At 43.9% G+C, this 18999-nt stretch overlaps 3 protein-coding genes across 3 annotated transcripts in view; 2 read left to right on the top strand and 1 right to left on the bottom strand.

The window, feature by feature from the left end:
• Positions 1 to 598, bottom strand: part of glt8d2 (glycosyltransferase 8 domain containing 2) — a 9697-nt gene extending 9099 nt beyond the window's left edge. The window contains exon 1 of the mRNA XM_079235779.1: positions 548 to 598. The gene's annotated coding sequence lies outside the window, so the exon portion shown is untranslated. The remainder of the gene's footprint in view (positions 1 to 547) is intronic.
• An 889-nt stretch (positions 599 to 1487) lies between these two features.
• Positions 1488 to 6078, top strand: ankrd16 (ankyrin repeat domain 16; the record flags this gene model as incomplete). Its single annotated transcript, XM_079236267.1, has 7 exons — positions 1488 to 1825; positions 2653 to 2873; positions 3073 to 3115; positions 3751 to 3859; positions 3948 to 4109; positions 5133 to 5211; positions 5884 to 6078. The coding sequence occupies 7 exons, from the start codon at positions 1488 to 1490 to the stop codon at positions 6045 to 6047; spliced, it is 1116 nt and encodes a 371-aa protein (XP_079092393.1). The 3' UTR covers positions 6048 to 6078.
• A 1133-nt stretch (positions 6079 to 7211) lies between these two features.
• gdi2 (GDP dissociation inhibitor 2) lies at positions 7212 to 18384 on the top strand. The gene is made up of 10 exons (XM_079236340.1): positions 7212 to 7299; positions 12988 to 13095; positions 13735 to 13834; positions 14002 to 14136; positions 14399 to 14597; positions 14695 to 14826; positions 15937 to 16036; positions 16144 to 16315; positions 16451 to 16650; positions 17304 to 18384. Exons 1-10 carry the CDS (start codon positions 7255 to 7257, stop codon positions 17454 to 17456), a joined length of 1344 nt encoding a protein of 447 aa, XP_079092466.1. The 5' UTR covers positions 7212 to 7254; the 3' UTR covers positions 17457 to 18384.
• The last annotated feature ends 615 nt before the right edge of the window (positions 18385 to 18999 follow it).

Here is an 18999-nt window from a genome sequence, read left to right as displayed (position 1 = left end):
CGGTGAAGTTGCTCTCTTTTTCAGGAATCAAATTCACTCACAATGTCTGTAACTTTCCGTAGATTTGCAATAGAGTTGAATCATTTTGGGGGAATTGTAAGAGGCTTAATAGAGGTGAATTATTTCTCTCAAAGCCTACTAAAGTATTAAAACATAAATTAAAAAATAATTCCAGAAAACAATTAAATTGCATTGAAACAATGCCATGACTATGATTTAAAGATGTTTCACTTGGTATTAAAGTAAAAATAATTAACTGGATACATTTTTTTTTCAAAGATAGACATTTCTTTTAGTGTGAAGGGACAAAAGGTTCTCTTGGATAAAAAGCACAAAGAGTTTGCATACACAGCACAACATGCACAAATCATACTTCCCAAAATACAACAGACTTATACGTGCAAAAAGTGCATTATCTTAAGGAACATGCATTGCAGAAGTCAGAGATAAATGGAGGAGGTGTGTCCCTGTTGGTTTGATATGTAACGTATCAGTCATGGAGCACAACTTCTACACATTTAAAATGTCACAAATGCAGCCTTCTTACCAGAAATAAAGAAGGTGGTCAGCCTCAATCTTGGTGTCCATGCTGTAAAACCTCTGAGGACTGAGACTCACCCTCACCAACAATCCCACTTCTCTCCTCTCCCACCTTTTTTCTTTCTCTCTCTCTCCTTCCAGATGGGACTCATCGTGTTCACCAGCGGGTGGATTCCTCTCTGTCATGTCGCCAGGCTCTCTAGGTCTGCGCTCCCCACTTCACGGAACCAGGACTGGAAAGGATTTCTGCGTAAAACGGAGCCCTTGTGGTTACTTTATTTTGATATCTTGCTCCAGGCTTGGAGAAACAAAATAAAGTATTCTAACCAGCGGGCTGAGACATGTACTTAATTTAATACTGATCAAATCACATTTGAAGTCATATCCTGGAAGAAATAACTGATTTAAAACAGGTTGGAGACAAATCACACATCGTCACCAAAAACTACATTTCCCATAAAGGCCAGCGTGTCGTTGTGCTGGAAGGGACGACTAAAGTGTATTCCTTCTTCAACAGCTTGAGTTGTCACATGTGTGGATGTTAATGATATTAATCTATGCATATTTGCTGACCCTGAATAATGTTAAAATTATTCAATTACAAATATGTATTACCCAAGGACAGAACATTTGTATTTAGTTTAAAACTTAAAGTTATGTTTTTATATGTATAATTCGTATCTGTGAGTGTGACTGGGGGCAAATTTGCTCGAATTACACACTTATTACATTATGACAATACTAATAACCTTCGTTTGACCTTACCCTTTTTGTATTGCCTTATGGATGGACAGATATTAACAGTGTAAGGTCATGGTTGGCCACTTTTTTTTGCTACTCTGCAAAACGTAAACAGTGCTCTCCAGCATGCCTTCAAGAAGCCCAGCGGACTGTTTTCCGTCATTTTGACCCTTCCGTGTTGCTGCTGCAGCCTTTAACACTTTAACATGGACGAAGACACGCGCAGGCTGCTGGTGAAGCTCGCGCAGGAGGGACCGCTGAGCTCTCTGGAGGAGCTGGTGTCTCTAGGCGGCTCGGCGGCGGTGCAGGCGGCCAGCAGCGAACACTTTGGCCGGTCGGGGGACACCCTGCTGCACTACGCGGCCAGACGGGGACACCTGGACGTGGTGGACTATCTAGTGACGCAGCTGCGCGTGGACGTGGAGGTGCACAACAACGACTACAAGAGGCCGCTGCACGAAGCCGCGTCCATGGGCCATGAGGCGTGTGTTAGCTATCTGCTCCGGGAAGGAGCCAAGGTGGACAGCTTGAAGAAAGCCGACTGGTGAGTACGAACGTACACAGCTGCGCGCATTAATATATCATTAATATGTAGCGCCCTCTTCCGGCTTTAAAAACGTACTGTTGAGCTGTGGAAGTTATCTCCCTTCGATAGCTCAGTTGGTAGAGCGGAGGACTGTAGTGGTATCAGGCTGAAATCCTTAGGTCGCTGGTTCAAATCCGGCTCGAAGGAGTTTTTATTTTTTTTAACTCCATTGAATATAGTGGCTTCCTGTCGTTATCTTATTATCAAAATGTCCAGTTTATTTCATGGTGTCTGGTGGAATAGTTTAATTTTAGTTTTAGTTTAATTGAAGGACAGATTAAATTTACCTTAAACTATTTACAAATTTAAAAGTATATTCTTCTATTTGTAAGTATCTTTTTCCCCCTGATCTTTTTTTTCATTCTATATGTTTACTATATCTCCCTGAAAACTGTCTTACTGCTTGCCAGATCCTCTGACTGATTAATCATTGTACAAGTTTACGTTTATGTTTATCTACACTTCACACTTCATATATATATACACATACATACTTTGCATTTTTGCACTTCTACTGTTTACGTTTAATTTAATTCCTAAATTAATACTGTGTTTTTCTTTCACCCCAGCTATTTTATTTTATTTTTTATTATTATTATTGTATATTGTTATATTGTTTTTATCTTATTTTTGTCTTTAAATTGCTGCTACGTCGACACCAAATTTCCCCTTGGGGATTAATAAAGTGTATATATATATATATACATATATATATATATATATATGTTTATTGGCACATGAGCTTGTTCTGTGACTGCTTTCACTCGTTGCCTCTTCTCTCTCAGGACTCCCCTCATGATGGCCTGCACCCGGAGGAACCTCTCCGTGGTTCAGGAGCTGCTGCGCCGCGGTGCAGACCCCGCGCTGAAAAACAAGGACGGCTGGAACTCCTTCCACATCGCCTGCAGGGAGGGAGATCCCCCGGTCGTCCGGCACCTGCTTGTTGCCGCGCCGGATGTCTGGAGGACGGAGAGCAAGACGCGCAGGACTCCGCTGCACACTGCAGGTATAAAGCATCCTCACGTCTGGTGATGGCCTGGTGGGCAAAAACCATGTCCTGACTTCAGGCCGGGTGTTCTCTGGTGGAAGCTGTGACACCACACACATTAAAATACAAAAATAACATTGTTTGTCTCCTGTTGTGTGAGGGACCTTTTACATTCATCCTCAGTTTATAACCAGAACTCTCTCTGTCCACCTTCCAGCGATGCACGGCCGTGAGGAGGTTGTTCGCATCTTGCTGGAGAGGTAGGTTGGAATTTTGTACTTCCACTAAAACACATTGCATGGAAAGTGAAATGTTTTCCATGTTCTCTGGAAACGCTGTGACCTTTTTAAGTTCAATTGGCACAAACGTCCACCTGCACTCGTGGTTGAACTTATTTGAATTTGGTGGTCAAAGGTCAGACCTCACACTTCACCTTTTTTGCCATAACAAGAATTCATCGGATTTCACACAAATGACCAAATAGGATCAAATGACTTCATTCTGGACAGACATGGATGTGAACTGCAACTTGACTTGGTTTGCAACAGCTTTTTCATGTGATTGTTAATATAAATATATTGATTATCACCACTATGAGTGCAAAGACTGTGTGGCACAAAATAGTACAAGTACAGGGCACTTGTACTATTTTGGAGCTCAAAATGCACTACTTTCAAGGTCAATAATCACCCCTCAAGGTCATTCCTCTGCATCATATACATGTAATGACTGATGTTACGATCCTGTTGGTAGACTATTTTTGCCACTGAAAATGTCCACACTTTTCATTTTACATGTGGGATAAATATAGCCCTGTACTTTCTGAGTTTTAAGATGATTTGCAGCTCACAGCTCTCCATGTCTGACCTTCACCTTGACCTGGTCCCTCTTCCAGGTGTGGCTACGCCCCGGGCTGCACTGACAGCTGTGGGGTCACTCCTTTCATGGATGCCGTCAGGAACGGACACGTTTCTGTGGCCCGGCTGCTTCTGGAGAAACACCAGGTAGAACAAGGCCTTTCAGTTCAGCGCCGCCTCGGCTTCTGCAGAAAGAGGTATTCATGTGCTCCGTCACGACTTGTGTGTGCTGCAGGCGTCTCCGACAGTGGCTGACGTCCTCGGGGCTCAGGCGGTGCACCAGGTCGCCGTCACCGGCCAGGAGGAGGCGCTGCGGTTCCTGGTGCGGGACTTAAACGTAGACGTGAATCAGAGGGCCACCGCCGTCCAGCTCACTGCCCTGCATTACGCCGCAAAGGTTAGAGCAGTAAGGGATACTTGTACTTTAAGGGGATACTTGTACCTTAAGGGGATACTTATACTTCAAGGGGATACTTGTACCTTAAGGGGATACTTGTACCTTAAGGGGATACTTATACTTTAAGGGGATACTTGTACCTTAAGGGGATACTTGTACTTTAAGGGGTTACTTATACTTTAAAGGGATACTTGTACCTTAAGGGGATACTTGTACTTTAAGGAGATACTTATACTTTAAAGGGATACTTGTACCTTAAGGGGATACTTGTACTTTAAGGGGATACTTATACTTTAAAGGGATACTTGTACCATAAGGGGATACTTGTACTTTAAGGGGATACTTATACTTTAAGGGGATACTTGTACCTTAAGGGGATACTTGTACCTTAAGGGGATACTTATACTTTAAAGGGATACTTGTACCTTAAGGGGATACTTGTACTTTAAGGAGATACTTATACTTTAAGGGGATACTTGTACCTTAAGGGGATACTTGTACTTTAAGGGGATACTTGTACTTTAAGGGGATACTTGTACCTTAAGGGGGTACTTGTACTTTAAGGGGATACTTGTACTTTAAGGGGATACTTGTAGTTTAAGGGGGTACTTGTACTTTAAGGGGATACTTGTACCTTAAGGGGATACTTGATACTGGCCACAAAGCATGCACGTGTGTGTGTGTGTGTGTGTGTGTGTGTGTGTGTGTGTGTGTGTGTGTGTGTGTGTGTGTGTGTGTGTGTGTGTGTGTGTGTGTGTGTGTGTGTGTGTGTGTGATAATACACACCAAAAAGGGTCACGAGCAGTGAACATGATTTAAGTTAAAGGAAGAGAAGGTCATAGCTCTTGATGACACCGATAGATATAAGTGTGTTTTCTATCAATCTCTATGACTGATGCCATAGGTGTCGTTTGTACAGAATATTATGATTAAAATATGAGAATATTCACAAACCTACGATCACACTTTGTACATTACAGTGTGTGAACAAGCTCTCCTTCCTCATTTCAACGTGTTTTCCAGGAGGGCCACACGTCCACTATAAACACTCTGCTGGAGCTGGGGGCCGATCTTCACGCTCGGGACCAAAAGGGAAGAACTGGTAAGCGGTGGATCTCACTCCGTGTTGGGTTTTGCACCGCGGCTGTTTTGAATTAAATTTAAGTGCCCTGGAAATGTGCTTTACTATTCAAGACTAAATAACTAACTATGAAAGTTCAAGTTCAGAGAAAAGCACGCTTCAGTATTATTAAGTTAGGCTTCACCAGTCAAACTCTGCTAATCTGCATTATGTCATTTTGTGGATACAGTGGTGATAACGTGACCTTTTCACTATTGGTTACACCGTTTATTTAAGAACACTATGACAATATTAGAAAGACAGACTCAAGAGCATTCTATTCAAGTGCTGCGTTGTCCCTAAATCTAACCCTGAGGAAATGTTCAGTTAATAGGCTATGAAAAGAAATATCCTCCAGGTTTTGATGTAGAAACCTTCCAGTAGAACGCGGACGCATAAAACGCTTTTGAATTAGTTAGTGCTCCCAGCTGTATTACCACTTAACAATAATAAATACAAATAATATAAATAAATAAAGGCTATCAAACAATGTGTCATTATTGCGTGTGGAGCAGCTCAAGAGGAGATCACAAGAGTGACAGCAAATGGGGCTCTACATAAAATGGGGATCTACATAAAATGCGGCACAGTTTTGAAGATAAAAACGGATGCCGGAGGGTCAAAAGTCACCCGGTGCTCTCCTCTCTTCTGCAGCTCTTCACATGGCCGGCATCGGGCAGCACGCCGCCGCCGCCAGGACTCTCCTGCAGCTGGGACTCCGGGACTCTGAGGATGCGTGTGGCGCCACAGCGAGGCAGTACGCCAGGAAACCAGACGTCGTGCGAGTGTTTGAACGCGGACTACCAGACCCACCGTGACGTCATTAGTGACACATGGCACTGATTTGAACCTGAAGCCTTTCATGTGATTAAAGTCAATCTATGGTGGAATAAACCTCAACTTGTACCGTGTTGTCGGGTGTACTGTTAAGTGACAGAATGTGGGGACCTCAACCTCATGGACTTGGATTAAAGTCTCGCTTTAGTGTCATATGTTTAAATCGGGCCTCACTTTCACACGTAGTGACTTATATTAGATCAAATATAACTTCAAAAGGCCACAAGGATGTTTGTGCCAAGAGGCCGGCGTCTCCTTCACACAGGAGCCAGTATCTTGTTTAGAGAACGCTGTGCAGTGAGGTGTAGACATGATTGGACCAATGATATATACCTTGTGTACATATCACCTGCCTGTGTATGAGATTGGTACAAAACACAAAACAAAACCTAAGCTTTAAACATTAGCAACCATCCCTGATAGTGCTATGCTTTTTTTTATTTAGCTAGAACTTGTGTATCCGTGTAAATGTGTTGGAGGAAAATGTATATAATGTAGTTCTAGGCTCCCGGGTGAGTAACTCAGAGGCTGACTGTGAGAGTCACAGCGTCACGGAGGTTTGCTCAACAGGTGTGTCAACCATACGTGTCTGAACCATAAATGTATGAACCATAAATGTATGCCACTCTGGCAACTCAAACAGAGAAACGAGACTTCAACTCCTCACATGACAGGATGATGGGATACAGGAAATTGACATTTTAAAATAGGTCAAACTTAATTGAATGAGCGTGACCGTGTATTCAACATAGGAAACTGTAGAGAACAATACATAAAACATACAATAGCACTTGTTGTTTTAGGTCATGTGGTTTGAAAGCAGACAAATTGATTAATTATAAAATGGTATATTGAAGAAAAGCCCAGTTTACTTATTTACCAAAGCAAGACAAAGTGTTAAATATTATCTAAATCAATGCATACATCTTAAGATGTGTACAGAGCACAGACGTTGTAATTATTATAACATGTCACGTGGCTGGTCTATCTTGGTATGTTGTCGACATTGTTTTTTCACACGGACACTTTTGCGCCACTCTCGTCTTCCAAGTGATTGACAGCTGAGAAGCCCCGCCCCCTCCGAGGCGCCTGACGCTGAACCGCAGCCCCTTTCTCATTTCCAGCCCCGCAGATCTCCATTTTCTTCTTTCCCGATATTCAGTAGCTGAGGAGTGAAGACTTGGAAAAATGAATGAAGAATACGACGTTATCGTCCTGGGCACCGGGCTCACGGTGAGAAGGAATACAACGACGCATTTAAGTAATGTTCAACCTGTTACCGACGCAGTTAGCGCTTTGAACTGACGAGGCCTAATCAGCAGCGCTAGCGCTAAGTAGCTAGCTTAGCCGCTACCTGATAGCATATGCAGCTAACCGGACCTAACCAGGTTAGCTGCACATGCTATCGGAGTCTGGACAGATTAACGGTACCTCACACTCTCACCGGTCTGGTGGCTCTGTCGCAGCGGTGTAATGGGCTCTTGAGTCGGCAGAGACCGCGGGGAATGAACCGGTGATTTGCCGCCAGACCTTCGGGCAAGATAAGATGATTAGTCCGCTAACGTTAGCCGACCCAGGCTAAGCTAACTAATTAGCCTGCTAACAACAGAATAACGACGTGTCAGCTTCACCGACTAATCTGCCCGTCAACCCGGTTGTTGACTTTATCCCAGTCTCGGTGTGATTTTGTTACAGCCAGCCACTAATGGAAATATTACAATAAAACATGAAGAAGCTCACTAACTAACTAAGGCTTCCTGTTATGCGATGGACTCAACAGGCGGACGAGTGAGAATAATTCATCTTAATAATTGTAGCCTCGTCACCTCATGAGAAGATGTTTTGGGAAAGACCATACTGACTGCTTATCCCATGTCACAGGATTACTGTGGACTATGTCACTGTCAGTCAGGAACTAATATAACCTGTCAAATAACTTGGGCTCCTTGTGTATACTAAAATAAAGCTGAGGAGGATGTGAGGTGGCAGATTATAAGGTTGTGAGCGTTGACCTTATTGTACTACAGGCCTCCTGACTTGCATCTTAATCTGATCTCATTCTAACACTAATATTTTCACAAGAACGTGACCATCTGAAGTGGTGTGAAAATAAAAGAGAAGTCAAACGCAGCTTTGTCTCATTCATAACAACGGCGTCTACATCCGCATTCCTGGCTTTTCCGGTTGTTCTGGCGCATGACTGCCATGCCATTACCGTGATGCCAGTGGGCAGCTTCCTGTTGACTCTTATAGCCGTTTCTGGACTGTGTTTTCTTAGTCTGGAGAGCCCTAGCACGCCGTTTTGATTCTGATATAATCTGCGGTGCAACACCGATTTGTTAAATTTCTATGAATTGATATTTCTTCATGACGTCACACACTGTTGAGTTGCAAGGTGTTTTGCTTCAGGCTCGGAGGTGGCAGGGCAATGGCAACAGAGCAGAACGGGGGTTGGTGAATTTCTACTGGGAAGTGTGTGAATTTAGCTCACATTTGGGTGTGGTTCCACCAAGACTGTGGAAATGAAAGTACACTGCTAGTAATCTGAGCACTAGACTGACCGCCAGCCTGACTAAAAAGCTGAAGTTTCACTGGGTTTTAGTTCCGTTAAATAAGTGACTTCACTTCTGTATATCTGACAGATTTCCATTCAATGTTGCACGCTAACATTAGCACTACTATGACTACTAACTCAACAGGTTACACTGAGCTCTAATAAGATCTAATGTACACCAGTTATGCAACAGCATGCACTAGTTTTGTATTCTTCAATAGAATATTTTCTGCCACCAATGTTGCCTTTTTTTTAATGTTTATTGGGTTTTGCGACTGGAAGATGTTGTGTCCCCATCTGTCCACTACTAATGACACGTGATAGGAGTGGCTTGGCACACAATATCAAACTGCACCTGAATGCAGTCTGGTCACATTGTGATGCCCAAGTAAGCAGCTTGTTGCCTGAAGATGAGCGAGGCGAACAGGGTGGTGTTTCAGTGGTTGTGGGTAGAGTACAGAGACAACAGTGATGGCATGCATTAGTTACATGATAAATGGAGGGCTGCATGAATGGCATGCTTTTGTTGGGTCACCCCAGAAGTTAGCGTCGCACTGGTTCCCTCCACAAAAAGCCGATGGGATTGTTCCATTGGGTTTTGGAACATTGCAGGACATAGCAGGCTCTGTGGGAAACACACATTCTTGTGTTTTTTATATTTTGTTCAGCAAGATGGTCTTGACCAATGAACATTACTTTTATGATTTTTGAAGCTAACTGCAAAAGCCAACGTTGTATAGTAGACGTAATGGCTTATTTAGTCTCTTGTTAGCGACAGCATTTTTTGTAAAAAGCTTAAAAAGTATCGAGGGGTATTTACTGACATATTTCATACAGTACAAAAGAACATTAAAACCCTCTTGAGCTTGTGTTAACCACAGACCTTATTTCAGGCATCTAACCAAAAACAACTTATTAAAAAACATTAACTTCGAGACAAGGGATCCGGAAGTGCAAAAATACTGACTCATTTCCAGGTTTTAGGACTCATTCTTGCAGCACTGACTGGTGGAAAATCACTAGTGGTAGTAGGGAAAATATTAGTAATGAACATGTATTTTACTCGGCCTTCAAAGAAAAAACTAACAATAGTGCTGTAGCTTTCTCTATTTAAAACTATTTTGATAATTAATCAATCATGAAGACATTTCTCAAGCAATGATACACAACACTGGGCATTTGTTCCACTTCTTAATCTTATGTAAAAGGAAAGTTATTTAGGTTTATTTAAGACTTGGGATGTTTTTATTTTTTATCAGTATTAAAAAAGAAATCTTTGCCTTCAAACAGCAATTTATCAAGAATATAATTGGTAGGTTACTCCAAAAAGAAAATGTTTGTTAGTTACAGCCCTAAAGTTTAATATATCAAAGTATATAAAGTAAAACCTATTATTTCCCCCGTACTAGATAATCGTTGCATTCTAACAGCTGCTATCTTTGTGCCCATCAAAAGGAGAAAATGGTATTAAAAAAGAGGAAATAGACACAATCCCTGCATTTACTCGCTGTATAATAAATAAGTGAGGTTAGCTTGTGTCGAAGTTTCAGGCATTAAACAATCAATGAAACTGTACAAAGCAAAAACATTTGCATTACTACTGTAAATTAATGTTCATCAAATTCGGCTGGAAAATGATTGTCTTAAAAATCCAGTTTGCTCTGAAGCCAACACCTTCCCCTCTGGTTTTATAGGCTCATCACATGGTTTGCATGTAGAACTTTAATGTCAAATCAAAGTCCAACAGATTCTTGTAATTTAAAACACTTGTGGGTTGAAATTGCTCCGTGTCATGAACTGAAACAAGTATAGTCCTGCCGTGATTGTAAGCCTCTGTCATGTGATCGTATCGTTTTGAACTGCAGACCCATCCAGCGCTTGTCTTCTGCGTTGGACTTTGCTGCCTCTCACACACTTTGCTTTTTATGGGTCTCATGTGTTGAACTGAACGGAGTGTTTAGTCTTTGGTCACAATGGGTTTCATACTGACTCAATTTTCTGCTTCTGCCTGACTGTACACTGGATCAGTGTGTCGTTTCCTCTCCGTCAGCATGGCCCCTACTAGCTGGCTGATGTAGTGATGACTACGCTGCCTCCGGCCATGTGTCAAAGCCCGTATTCATATAAACAGCTGTAGGTTTCAGTCACATGTCGCCCGAAAGGAGTGACGGCGACCGTCTTCCCCAGAGATTTACGTGTCGCCTGATTTTATGTCCTTCAAGCATTGCAAGTTCAGACAATAGATGGAAACCCAGACGTTTTACAGAGGCGGTCGGGTTTCACTGGCCCATGGGTTATTTTGGGAGAGCACCTATGCAGAAAGCTAGCTTAGATGTTGCAGGATGTAAGTCATTGAGGTTACGAAGGGGCGCCTAAATGTTTCAATGCGTTCGCCTTCAGTAGCAGCAGTCTGTGCAGCCCCCGCCAGCAAAACAAGGTTCCATACACAGGATGATTGTGTGGAGACGAAATTAATGTATTGTCAAAAGTCATAGATTAAAGTGTCTCCAGAGTCTATCGTACAAGTTCATTGCGTGATAAACTGCGAGTTGAGTCCAGTAAAGTCTTGGATGCAATTCAATTACCGCCGGTGGAGTTTATTGTAGCAAGGCCGAGCTCCTCCTTGTGGCAGGCAGCGGCAAGCGTGTGGCAGGCAGCGGCAAGCGTGTGGCAGGCAGCGGCAAGCGTGTGGCAGGCAGCGGCAAGCGTGTGGCAGGCGTCGGCAAGCGTGTGGCAGGCGTCGGCAAGCGTGTGGCAGGCAGCGGCAAGCGTGTGGCAGGCAGCGGCAAGCGTGTGGCAGGCAGCGGCAAGCGTGTGGCAGGCAGCAGCAAGCGTGTGGCAGGCAGCGGCAAGCGTGTGGCAGGCAGCGGCAAGCGTGTGGCAGGCGTCGGCCAGGCGGCGTGTCTGTGCAAGCGTGGCAAGTTTGTCAGACGTGTCTGCGGCGAGTGCCGAACAGCGGCAAGCAAACGTCACGAGTTGAGAAGCTGACAAGCTGAGTGGGCGGAGCCACATTTCCTAAATCAGTTTTATGGTCATACTAGGGAGGAGCTGCATTTTTTTTCTTTTCTCAATACCTAAGTGTACAAATAGATGGATATATAATGTCTTTTTATAGACTTAAGACTTACAATATGCGATGCTGCTGTACTATACGGAATATTGTTTTGCTACTTCTACAATTCACTTCATAATATATTACACTTATAGACCATAATACGTGTAATGTACCAGCCTTTTTCATTTTTGTATTTGACCATATCATGTTATACTGGTATATCACCATTATGAGACTTTACTTTGAGACGGCACTGTTGGTCTAAGATAAACACTGGAATAGTTGTTCCACCAGGTAAACCTGAGCATGCACACCTCTGTGACAGCGACTATAACCGCAGAACTATATAGATTCTGATTAACTGGAAGGTACACTTTTTTTCTACACGTAGATCTTAAATCCTTGAATATAAACAGGAGCCCGGCCACCCTACAGAGGAAACTCATTAAGCCCACTTTTAAAATACAAGTTGGATAAAATCTCCACTTGTCCTCTCCTTATATGTAGTTGGTAATTTGTGGTGGTTTATCTTGCTGGGGAAAAAAACAAGTATCACAAAAATGGGTTCGCTTCGTGGCTGACAAACAGAAATCTTCTGAAAGAAACAAAAGGTATGAACTCTGACACTTCCTGTGTCATTACAGGCCACAGTCTCCACACTGAGGGAGCGAAGGTGACATCACCCAGTGAACGCTATGAGGCGTCGTTGTTTTTTATTGGTCATGTGAGAAATGGGTTATACCATGCACGGCGGTCACTCAAGAGAAAAACTTTTAGAGGAAAGTCCACACAGTCACATGATGCACGCAGTAATCGCATTATAGCCTTTGGTCTGTGAATTCCAGTCTCCGTTCAACATGCACATTTCCCCTCATCATACCCAAAGCTCTGAGACCGAAGCCAAGTGAAGGCTATAATCATCCGCCCAGCAGCATGGCAGACATTATGTTAGTGCTGGGTGTGGCACAACTGAATTCTTAGACACTGTCCTAATCGTATTTCTGTTTGGTAAATGCATTCCCTTCAGCCTTTTGTGCCCAAAGCCATCTTTACCATTTACTCACGTTCAATTCATATTGATCGTGAGTGACCCACAGGGGAAATCTGAAGCAGGCTTCACAGTACTGAAGCCTGCAGGATTTGTAGTTGTACATTCAATTGTATAACAGTCACTCTTTATTGTTAAAGTGGGACGGATCATTGGAGCACAAACAATCACATACATCCTTTTACTGTTCCGATGCTGATGGTGCTTTACCATCACGATCAGCATCCTATTGGTGCTAGTCTAATTTTGTATTTCTCCCGACAGGAATGCATTTTATCAGGAATCATGTCGGTGAAGGGGAAGAAGGTTCTGCACATGGACCGCAACTCCTACTACGGAGCTGAGAGCGCCTCCATTACGCCTCTTGAAGATGTAAGCTGATCTGCGATGCTCGGCACAGGCCCATTGGTTTGAAACGTTAAGCATTAGGACCAGAACTGCAGAAATTTGTATGTGTTGTTGTGAGTGAAGCTTTGTTTATATTAGTGCTTGGCGCCGTAACACGAGCTCCGAGCATGAAGAGCATTTATACTCTGTGCTGAGTGCTGCATTATTCTCAGAAACGCCAAAAGGCGCACCAACAAAATAAACTGAGGAATCAAAAAGACAACGAGTGTAACCCAGAGATATGAACAGACAGTAGGTGTAACCGGCCAAAAGCCATAAACCAACCAATTTTATATATAAATAAATATGGTCTCGTTCAACCTTGTTCAGAAACATACAACTCTTTGTGACATTTTTTCCTAAAAACTGGCCTGAGAGCAGCTAATTTGCTGCTCTCAGGCCAGTTTTAAAAGACTACTTCACCGATTTAGCATTTCACCTTCATAACATTGTCAGACTCATAATGAGGAGATGCTTTTTGCAGTAGCAACTCTCCCAGACCTGTAAACTGACTTTAATTTGTGACATTTTAATGCTGCCCTGGCTTCCTGAAATGTGCCTCCAGTGTAATTGTGAGTTATTGTCTGTAGCAAGTGAGTAAAGTCTGGGTCTGTCTCCCTACAGCTCTACAAGCGCTTCGAGCTTCCGGGCAAACCTGCTGAGTCCATGGGAAAAGGCCGGGATTGGAATGTGGATCTCATCCCCAAGTTCCTTATGGCCAATGGTATTACTGGGATAAGTCACCTGTTTTAATGCTTTCTCAGCAAAGCCGTGAGCTTGTTGTTGGTGTGCTCTCTGTGTCATGGTTCAAATCGATATAATAGAAATGGAGAGAAGATGTTGCTAATAGCTTAGCCTGCTGCTGCTGATGTTTGCGTCTCCTTCCCTCAGGCCAGCTGGTGCGCATGCTGCTGATCACAAAGGTGACCCAGTACCTGGACTTCAAAGTGATCGAGGGCAGCTTTGTGTACAAGGGGGGTAAAATCCATAAAGTCCCTTCTACTGAGACGGAGGCTCTGTCATCAAGTAAGTTATTTAAGGACGCTGTGGCAAACGACTGGACAGGGATTATATGTGCAGACAGCTTGGAAACCATCGAGGAAATGTTTTAGAATTTAATGCTGCATGTGTGTCTTTCTCCAGAAGAATCTTTTTTGTATGACTCGTTGGTCCGGTTGTTTGAGTCTAAACCCTTAACCCTCTCAGCTGTTGACGTAAAACTTGCTCCTCGCTCACCTAGTAGCGTCGAACACTGGCCACTCGGTCTAAACTCTCAGCCTCTTTAAAGGTCTGATGGGGTTGTTTGAGAAACGGCGCTTCAAAAACTTCCTCCAGTTCGTCTCCAACTTCGACGAGAACAACCCCAAAACCATGGCGGCCGTGGACCCCCAGAAGACGACCATGAGGGACATTTTCACAAAGTACAACCTGGGCCAGGAGGTCATGGACTTCACCGGCCACTCCCTCGCCCTCTACCGCACAGACGAGTCAGTAATCTGTTTGTTTTTTTTACAATAAAACTAATTGCAGGTGATTGTGATACCCTTGCACAGTTTTAATTGGTCTCCATCTCTCTCCACTCAGCTACCTGGATCAACCCTGCATTGATACGATAAACAGGATCAAGCTTTACAGTGAGTCTCTGGCCAGATATGGCAAGAGCCCGTACCTGTACCCGCTGTACGGCCTGGGAGAACTGCCACAAGGGTTCGCCAGGTAGGGGACTCTCCCTTCGACACGCTCAGGATCTATCTGTATGTCTCGCATCATTTACCACAAGTAAAAATGACTTTTAAATGCTTGGAGTAGTTTCTGAAAATTACAATTACCGTAAAAGCCGGGTTACAAGCCGCTACTACCTTCGGTGGTTGTCCTCGCTGTAGCAAGCTAGCGCTGCTGCTAGCTTAGCTCCCCGCTGCTGCTGCTGCTACTGCCCGCGTCCCCTCTGCCGAGCGTCGAGCTGGGGCTGATCCCGCTACCTTCGGTGGTTGTCGGGGAACTAGCGTGAGCTAGCGGGGAACTAGCAGCAGCGCTAGCTGGCTACAGCGGGGACACCCACCGAACGTAGTAGCAGCTTGTAATCCAACTTTTGCGGTACAGTTGTTTACGACCAAAAACATGCAAAGGAAGTTATTGTAATGTGATCCGTTGACTTGGCCCCGTTATCAGCATGGGGTAAAGGTCGCAGCAGCAACTGTGACACGCAGCTCATGGAATTCAGGTACTTGAAGTTCCTCGGCGTCTGATTGCCCCAATTTGCATCAAAACCACACTCGTCCTTTTGAAAGTCAGGATCTGAACACATAAATAAAACGTCCATAAATCCGCTTACAAATCCTAGAGGGGGGGAAAAAAATAGGTTCCTTTTAAAACTCAGGAATTCACCTGTGAGCCATCAAGTATCTTTCATATCAAAGTCCCACCGTGATGTCATCGTCTGCTTTTGATACTACTGAGTCTTATAATGCCCCTTCAAGCCCCAAATACCTTGTGTTTAACACCATGTTAACGTCATGTTGCCCTCAGGGGGATTCAAAAGCTGAAATCCATTTTTATCAAAAATATTGTTATGTTGTGACTTAAAACATTAACGCTGGCTTCATTAGATTTAGGCGTCCCAATCAACTCTTGATATATATTATGTTTTTATTATCATCTTTGGTGATGCAATTGGCAAAATAACAGTCTTTCCATAATGACAAAGAGGTTACCCGCTTTGATAAACCCCTCATCCCTGACTCTTGGCTGCTTGAAGCAGAGATATGGTGTTATTGCGTTAGGAGGGAATATTAGGAAGCAACATCTCACACTTTTCTTCCATTCCAGGCTGAGCGCCATCTACGGCGGGACGTACATGTTGAACAAGCCCATCGACGAGATCGTGGTGGAGAACGGGAAGGTGGTGGGAGTCAAGTCCGAGGGAGAGGTGAGCGGCTCGCTCTCCGCTTGGGTTTCGTGTGACCCGAACCCCGTCTCCAGGAGTTAAACCTTTCCCATGACCTCTGACCCTTTGACCGTTTCGCCCCACCGCAGATCGCCAGGTGCAAGCAGCTGATCTGCGACCCCAGCTACGCCATGGACCGCGCCACCAAAGTGGGCCAGGTGATCCGAGTCATCTGCATCATGAATCACCCGGTCGCCAACACTGGTGACATCAACTCTTGCCAGATCATCATCCCCCAGAATCAGGTCCAGAGGAAGCATGGTGAGCGCACACAGTGAATACTATGTCTAACTGTACCTTCGTAATGTGTAACAACAACCGATCATTGACTAATTATTTGAACTCGCCACCGACAAACCAGCAGACATGAACCATCGTCTCCTCTTCGTTTTCCAGACATCTACGTCTGCATGATCTCCTCTGCTCACAACGTGGCCGCCCAGGGCAAATACATCGCCATCATCAGCACCACGGTGGAGACGAGCGACCCCGAGAAGGAGATCAAGCCGGCCCTGGACCTGCTGACGCCCATCGAGCAGAAGTTCGTCAGCATCAGTGACCAGTATGCCCCCACCGACATGGGCACCGACAGCCAGGTGGGGTCTCTTTCTTTCTGCCTTGGGAGGGTTTCCACTCACTTAATAATACTTTAATTGTATACAGCACTTTTCTAAATACTCAGACGCTTTACATAGGGCAGAGACAAACAGAACACAATATGATATGTTCATAGCGGCGGGTGGAGGTGAGTTCTGAACATATTGGAGTTTATTGAGGATTATGGGAGCCACAGGATGCTGCTGCAGACGGAGAACTTGTTAGTGACACAACGCGGTTAATGGTTGCCATCATCCACTGTCCACTGGCTCAGACAATGACCCCATTAGAATGTCCACCTCATAGTTTTTTAGATGTTATCAGCTGTGTTTAATGTTAATATTGCAACTGTTGTACCGTAAACATATCATTTAGATGAATATCTAAGTAGTGGTGACTTGCCGTCGTGTAGGTACACGCCATCTTTGCACCACTTTGCTTTTTTTTGTGTGGCCTGTTTGAGCAGGAAGTTGCGTGTCTGCACAGGAAACACTTCTGTTGTCTGATTCCCAAAATCAGTTGCTCTTTAATAGAAGAATGACTTTATTCATGGTTTAAGAATCAAGACGATATCTGAGCTGGACTCTACGTCTGTGTGCACTGAAGGACTTCTTCAAATTAAAGGCCTCCTTGATCCGGTTTTCTCCCGTAGATCTTCATCTCCCGCACCTACGACGCCACGACTCACTTCGAGACCACCTGCGACGACATCAAGGACATCTACAAGAGGATGACGGGCTCAGAATTTGACTTTGCCGAGATGGAGCGCAAGAAGCAGGACACCTTCGGTGACGCCTGCGACTAGAGGCTAGGCGCCCGCTTACAATCCTGATCTTTACAGACGACGCCGACTGAAATCTTACAAAAAATAGTATAAAAAAAAAAAAAAAACCTACACAAAAATGTACACACCGATGGGCTGGCTGGTCATCCGGTTTGCCCGTTGAGGATGTTCATGATATATAGATATGATATAGTGTTGTTGGACAGGGTTCAGGGAGGGAGCTGTGCGTTTTAGCCCCACACACAGATGGATGTTGCACTAAACAATGGTTATGCCTAACATACAGTAACACCCTACATTCTTCTGCCGCATCATGTCGACACGATGCGTAGTCCAAAGATGCCAAATCAAATGATAATTCATAATCTTACAAAGTGGGTATCTGTGTCAGTGGGGCGGGGTGGGTTGTCCAATTGTTCCGTCGTTGTATAAAAGGCGTTTGTAAGATAAATAATATCTATACATCAGTTATTGGTCTTTGCAAGTATTCTTTCATGTCAGGGAGAGAGAGAAGCGGCTTCGTGCGTCTTAAGTTAAATCATGCGAGCAGCGGAGCGCTCAGGCAGCAGCGTGGTAAGGGGTGTGTGGGCGTGATATTTCTATGTCAATGTTTTTTTTTCTTCTTCTTTCAACCCCCTTTCCGGCGCCGCCAGAACATCCTATAAACCAAGCCACACAAGGGCGACTAGTTACTATAATGCATCAGAGATCTAAGAGTTCCTGTATCATGCAAAGTGATGGCAGGTCTGAGCATCAACAGCAGATTGGTGGGACGTGTGGTTGACTAATTGCTTAAAAAGGACCAAAATGTGTACTGCAGCAGTATTGAATTGATGAGAGCCCTTTTGGTATCTTCTGTCTTGAACAACTTTGGGGGAAAAACACAACATCTTGGGCTCAAATAATTTCTATACTGCAAAGTAAAAACAAAGTTTGTCAAAAACCGAAACTGTGTGTGATCACTTTTTTCCCCTCACATTGCAACACAAGCTAAACACCTAGATTAATTTTTTACTGATGGAGAGGCGGACGATGAACCGCCCGAGAACTTTAGACTGACTTAAAACTAAAGACTGGTTGTTTATTAACGAGTCAGTTCAGGTTATTATAGCATTGTGATAATCAAACATCAGCAGGCCGTTCTAACGACTGTTGGGTTTTACATTCACTAATTCATAACAAGTGGCAACATTGTATTTGCCGTTAGAGATTCAAACATACTTAAAAAAAGCCAACTCTTCAATGAAAAATGTAATATCTAAATCCTCGAACATTTCTAACTGCATACATCAAAAGGATGTTGTTATTGAGTTAGGTCAACCTCTAGTAGGACAGTTCAACTGGAGACGCCATGGGCCAAACCTTCTCATAAAAGCTAAATATACTTTATATTTTAACTAATGAGAAGCACTTTTAGACTTCAGAGTTTGAGGTTCATCTAGAATTTGGCAAACAGCCTCTTGTGAATGTCATGTTTAACAAGCTGTTACACACAGCGCGCGCACACAGAGATCGCTGCAGACACGAGCACGAGCTTTTGAACAACCGTCCTCGGCTTGATGGA

Source organism: Taurulus bubalis (assembly GCF_910589615.1).
Source record: "Taurulus bubalis genome assembly, chromosome: 20".
Classification (NCBI taxonomy): Eukaryota; Metazoa; Chordata; class Actinopteri; order Perciformes; family Cottidae; genus Taurulus; species Taurulus bubalis.
The sequence above is the reverse complement of the archived record's forward strand: the minus strand, read 5'-3'. Positions and strand labels throughout refer to the sequence as shown.